General features: G+C 44.3%; 1 protein-coding gene across 1 annotated transcript; it reads right to left on the reverse strand.

The window, feature by feature from the left end:
• On the reverse strand, positions 1-5,740 carry LOC125025647. Its single transcript, XM_047613751.1, has 7 exons — positions 4,949-5,740; positions 3,568-4,036; positions 3,003-3,167; positions 2,665-2,766; positions 2,108-2,330; positions 1,559-1,760; positions 1-312 (listed from the first exon to the last, which is right to left on the reverse strand). Exons 1-7 carry the CDS (start codon positions 5,293-5,295, stop codon positions 171-173), a joined length of 1,650 nt encoding a protein of 549 aa, XP_047469707.1. The 5' UTR covers positions 5,296-5,740; the 3' UTR covers positions 1-170.
• Between the last annotated feature and the right edge of the window lie 317 nt (positions 5,741-6,057).

Here is a 6,057-nt window from a genome sequence, read left to right on the forward strand (position 1 = left end):
TTCATCCACCTCTTCTACCACCCACACTTCATCTTCATCCACCTCTTCATCCTTATCCACCTCTACCTCCTCATCCACCTCATCCACCTCTACCTCCACTTTTCCCACCTCCAACCTCTTCCCCTTCCCCCTCACTAACCTAACGAGACGCATCACCTACGCACCAACTGTCACTCCGCCTCGCACAGCCTCAGCCTTTCTTGGAAGACTCTGAAGTAATCGAAGAACTGCACCGTGTTCCAAGCCAGGGACTCGCAGGTTCTGTGCTCCGGGCGGGCGAGACGAAAGCCCCATACGTTGCCGGAGTATTCTCTATGGGGGGGAGGGAGGGGGAGGGTGAAAGAAGGAGAGAGAGAGAGACGAAAAGATTAAGGAAAGATGCGTGATTGATTTTTGTAGAAATCAGTGGCGTAAAATGCACGGTGGAGAGGGTGATTGTGAAGAAAAAATTATATATCGGTTTGAAAGAATTATGATTAGTGTAAATGGAATTTTGAAAAAAAAAAGAATGATGTTAACCACTGGTATGAATGCACAGAAGATAGATTTTTAAAAATAGATAAAAAAATGTCGATCCAATACAAATCAGTTTTCTAATTACATGATTCAAGTAAAAAAAATATGCTAAATCATTAGTATAAATGCAGGTCCGAAAAAAACATATCAATATCATACAAATCCCGTGGTATGAAATGCACGATAGAAAGAAAAAAATAAAGAAGACATATTCAAACGTAAATCCTTGGCATAAAATGAACGGCAGAAAAACGTGTAAATATAAATCAGTGACATAGAGAAAAATCAAGAGAGAGAGTATGCTGTCGAGTTGTCTATGTGGAATAAGGAAGACTTTCTTTTAATCATAACCGGGTTGATTTGAGAGAAAACAGTGTTATCGATTTTCAGTACAATGAAACTGGGAATTCTGCATGTTTATTCAGTAAATTATCGTGGTTGGGATTTTTTTTTTCTGAATGGCAGACGAATAGATTGGAAATAAACAAAGGGAATGGTATATAGATATCACAGAATGTTAAAACAAAAACAGATTTTAACCCCTTGCCGACGGGTACGACGGGTAGACACGTGCTATGCCCACTGTTAGTACTTGTTTGATTGTTTTTACACATAGATGGCTATACTTGTACTAAGTCACCAATGAGCCAGTTAGGAGTACTGCCCGTCTCGCCCGTTCACCCTTTTCTTTGATTTACGAAATATTTTACATTATCTTATTTTGCTGTTACTAATATTAAAAAACATTATAATAATTATAATGTTTATAATAAAAATAACACCATCGATATCCATAGCATTTAATCGTCTTTTTTCACACATTCTTATCTCCTAAAAGCTGAAAATAAACCTCCACCTCCACCTCCACCTCCACCTCCACCTCCACCTCCACCTCCACCTCCACCTCCACCTCCACCTCCACCTCCACCTCCACCCCCACCTCCACCTCCACCTCCACCTCCACCTCCACCTCCACCTCCTCCACCTCCACCTCCGCAGTACCTCCACCACCCCCTCATCCACCATCCCACGAAGGACTCACTTAAAGGAGGTTTTCCGACTGCGTCCTGCGACCACGTCCTCCACGCAGAAGTCGACCCACTGGCTCCTGGCGGCCCTCAGCGCTTCCACCTCTTTCTGCAGGCGGGTCTTGCCGAAAGCCCGCGTCAGGAGCTCGAACTTGCGGGCGAAGTGGCGGTACAGACGCACGTCCAGGTAATTCAGCTGCTCCAGCTTGTCGATTTCTGCTTGTCGAGAGAGAGTTTATGGAATAATGAGATGTATAATAATAGATTACTTGTTTGTGGATGTGAGTGTAACACATTCCGTGTTTGTGAGTTTGAGAACACACACACATTCACACACACACACACACACACACACACACACACACACACATACACCACACACACACACACACACACACACACACACACACACACACACACATATATATATATATATATATATTGTAGGTGCGTATATATGTATGTATCTATTCACTTATGTACTAATCTATCCATCTATCTATTGACCTATACCATCACAAAAGACGAACGAATCAAACCAAGAACCTCAACGGCGCCAGTACCTTCCTGACGCAGTTCCTCGCCCTTATGCATCCTCCGGTTCTTGTCGAGGGCGACGAGGTCCTGCGTCGGCCAGCACAGCGCCCTCCCGAGCAGCGCCAGTGACTCGTCCATGCGCTCCGCCACCAGGACCAGGTCAAAGGTCACCTCGATGTCCCGGATGAGAGCGTCGATTTTGGCGTCGTCGTAAAAGGCGTCGGTATTGTGACCCAGGTCAAAGGTCATCTGTGGAGGAGTTATACGTATGAAAAAACGTTCTGCCTTGTGGACAGCTCATTGTCGTTTTCTTTCTATCTTTTCTCTTTGTCTTTCTCTTTCTCTTTATTTTCCCTCTCCCTCTCCCTAGCCTCTCTCTCTCTCTCTCTCTTTCCCCCTCCCTCCCTCTCTCTCTCTCTCTCTCTTTCTCCCTCCCTCTCTCTCTCCTCCTCCTCCTCCTCCTCTTCCTCTTCCTCTTCCTCCCCCTCTCTCCCTCTCCCTCTCTCCCTCTCCCCCTCTCCCTCTCCCTCTCCCTCCCTCTTCCTCTCCCTCTCCCTCTCCCTCTCTCTCTCCTCCCTCTCACCTGATTGGCTCCCATGACGGCAGCGAAGCGACTCTTTGTCTTCATGGTCTCCAAGGGTAACTGGAGGAAGCTCTTCAGCGACATCCCGTAAAAAGAATGGAGCTGCGGACGGTATTGCAGAGAGCGAGGTCAGCAGTAGATTTGCTTTAATTATGAGAAAGGATGTACAGTGTTCACGTATATATAATGCATATTGTGTGTGTGTGTGTGTGTGTGTGTGTGTGTGTGTGTGTGTGTGTGTGTGTTCTTACTTCAATTATCAAAGGACACGAAAAAAAGTGGTTTAAAGAGAGGGCGACAGACCGAAGGAGAAAAGACGAAGGCCCCCTAGAGCATACCTTGTAGTAGGAGTAGAGCGAGGGGAAGAGTCCTCGGGGGTCGCGCACCACGGTGACCCAAAGGGCGTCCGGGTGCATCAGCCTCTGCATCTGGGCGGCGTCGAGGCGGGTGTGCGCTACGAACACGTCCGCGTGCCGGCTGGGGGGGAGGAGCCCTGGGGAGGCCTTGGGGATAGGGGGACAGGGTGACAAAGGGAAGGCGGAGAAGCAGTGATTAGAAAGAAGCATAAACAGAGGGACCGGGAAATGCGTATCATATATAGGACTTCGGTATAATTATCGTTAAACTTATCATTATTGTCATTATCGTTAGTGATGATGATATGTTACCTAGACTTTTTTTTCGGAAATAATGACAAATTAAAAAAGGGGTGATAATACCAATAATTAACAAATTTAAGTGTCTTAGATGAAGTTCTCAACAAGAATGCTAAACAACGCCCTATTTGGCCAAGATCGGTATTATTCACGATGCGATTTTCAAAACTAAAAAGCTCCGATATACCAAGTTAATAAACAATACTTCACTTTCAAAATGCATGGGAGACTGACACAGAACACTTACTATGTGTCTTTCTATGTTAAAATGCTCCGGACTGCCGATATAGACTCCCTTCTTCGGAACAGCCACTAAAATCGGCTGAGCACCTTCCTTTTTCTTCCTTTCTTCATCTTCAACACCTTCCCTTGTATCTTCCATATTCCTTGCACTTATTTCATCCCCTTTACCCGGTCTATCTACCACATCCATATCCTCTATCTTTCCTGTATCTTGTGTGTCACCTATATTCTCTGCCTTCTCTTTATCTTCTGTATTCTCTGTACTCCCTGCATTACCACGACTTTTATGAAGGAAATATCTACGTAACTTCTCTTCCACGATAGCAGTGAGGTCGGGAAAGACGGCTGTGTTATATGTCCTTACGTGTCTCATTATAACGTTCTGGAGGGTGGAGGAGGCGCATTTGTGAGTCTTCATGTACATTATTTTGTGTCGTGGTTCGCACTCGCGGATGGTCCTTGATCCGAGGTGGCTGGAGGGAAGGGCGGGAGAGAAAAGTGTGTGACTGTGTGAACGAGGAAAGGAGTGAGTGGAAGAGAGGGGAGAATGGGATTTATGGAAAGAGTGAGTGGAAGAGAAAAAGCGTGACTGCGTGATTGTGGGAAAGGGTGAATGTGAGGGGAAAGTGGGAAATGGAAAATCGTGGTTATTCATTAAAAATTCGTGATAATTATTCTGGCTGTCCAATTTCATTTGCTTTGTGCTGGGAATATCTCCTTGCCATATATTTCCCTTCTCTCCCTCGTTTTCGCAGTTTGTATCTCTGTCTCTCTATCTTTCTTCCTCTTTATCACTCTCTCTCTCACTCTCTCTCTCTCTCTCTCTCTCTCTCTCTCTCTCTCTCTCTCTCTCTCTCTCTCTCTCTCTCTCTCTCTCTCTCTCTCTCTCTCTATCTATCTATCTCTCTCACACACACACACACACACACACACACACACACACTCACACTCACACTCACACACACACACACACACACACACACACACACACACACACACACTCACACTCACACACACACTCACACTCACAACTACTCTCAATCTTATTCTTACCCTCCCTCTCTTATTCTCTCTCTCTCTCTCTCTCTCTCTCTCTCTCTCTCTCTCTCTCTCTCTCTCTCTCTCTCTCTCTCTATCTATCTATCTATTCTCTCTCTCTCTCTCTCTCTCTCTCTCTCTCTCTCTCTCTCTCTCTCTCTCTCTCTCTCTCTCTCTCTCTCTCTCTCTCTCTCTCTCTCTCTCTCTCTCTTAACCATTTCCCCATCTTATGATTATCAACTTCTTTTAAAGCACAATCACTCACCTAGACCCAAAGAAACACGAACATTCTAACACGTTCCCTATTACCCTCTGCTTATACTCACTGTACTCAGCATAGGACTCACCTGAGGGCCCGAGTGATGTAAGCGTCTGTGATGTGAGTAGCTTCGTCCTCAGGTGAATCATAATAATCCCCTTCCTTGGTCATCTCTCTTCCACCGTTTAGCTCGTTTCCTTGCTCCTCTGTACTTCCATGTACAGGGTCGCCTTTTTGGTGCGCAGAGCCCTCACTTTGGTATACAGGTCCTCTGTTTTGGTGGACAAGCTCTCCACTTTGATTTTCTGAAGCCACATGCTCGTTTCTCTCATACAGAGTCAACAAAGTTAATATGTTTATTGTAATGAATAAAAAGCAAGTGTGAAAGGTACACTTGGGGGTGAATTTCACTGGTATCTTTCTCGTACAATACATGACTTTGTCCTTTTAAACACAGATGATTTGAATGCGATTGACGTTTATAGGTGATATAAGTTTTATCTTCTCATTTCTTTACTTACTCATTATTAACTTATGGAAGTTTTCAAGGTAATGGTTACGACTATAATATGAAAACTTCATGTGTCAGTTATTTACCATTTATTTTTTTCTTTTGATGGGTCATCTAACTCACCACTAACCATTCTATAGTATTTGACTATGAACTTCTTAATGAAAACAAAAATTCTCAGCGTTTTCTGAATAACAATCACTTCACAGCATGGACCCAACAGAGGCTTATATCAGCATGTAAGAATTAAAACAGATTATAATACTATATGGATATATAAAAACACTATACAATAGGCATAACACTAAGACGTCCTTTAGGCACAGAAGCGATGATCCCGAAGTGGAAGGGGGTCCTCTGCGCACTCGACTGCGTTGTCCCTTTAACTGGACACCTGTTTTCGGCAGGTGTGTCTTACGGTCTGCCTAACACCTGTAATGATAATGGGTTTGTAATTAATGTGGTAATTTAACTAAGTTGCGACCTGTCATCCACGGAGCCCTGTTTGATGGATAATGATCGTTCGGAGTTGATTATGGTTGCAATTTGAAAAATAAACAGTTGTTTGCGTTTCTCAATGTCATCGGCATTTTCATCACGTCCAAGTCGTATACAAGAGACACCGGGACTTCTGAAACCAACTTTTATCCCCCTATAGGATATGTAGCCCCCATGTTGTTCACTTT

This window comes from Penaeus chinensis, chromosome 5 (assembly GCF_019202785.1).
Source record: "Penaeus chinensis breed Huanghai No. 1 chromosome 5, ASM1920278v2, whole genome shotgun sequence".
Taxonomy (NCBI): Eukaryota; Metazoa; Arthropoda; class Malacostraca; order Decapoda; family Penaeidae; genus Penaeus; species Penaeus chinensis.

Excerpts from the sequence above, each read along its gene's own strand:
- LOC125025647 (XM_047613751.1), bottom strand. The coding sequence starts at position 5,295 with ATGTATTGTACGAGAAAGATACCAGTGAAATTCACCCCCAAGTGTACC. Across the intron at positions 4,037-4,948 it reads TACATCACTCGGGCCCTCAG|CCACCTCGGATCAAGGACCA; the intron begins GTGAGTCCTATG and ends CCTTCCCTCCAG. Across the intron at positions 3,168-3,567 it reads TTAACATAGAAAGACACATA|GCCTCCCCAGGGCTCCTCCC; the intron begins GTAAGTGTTCTG and ends CCTATCCCCAAG.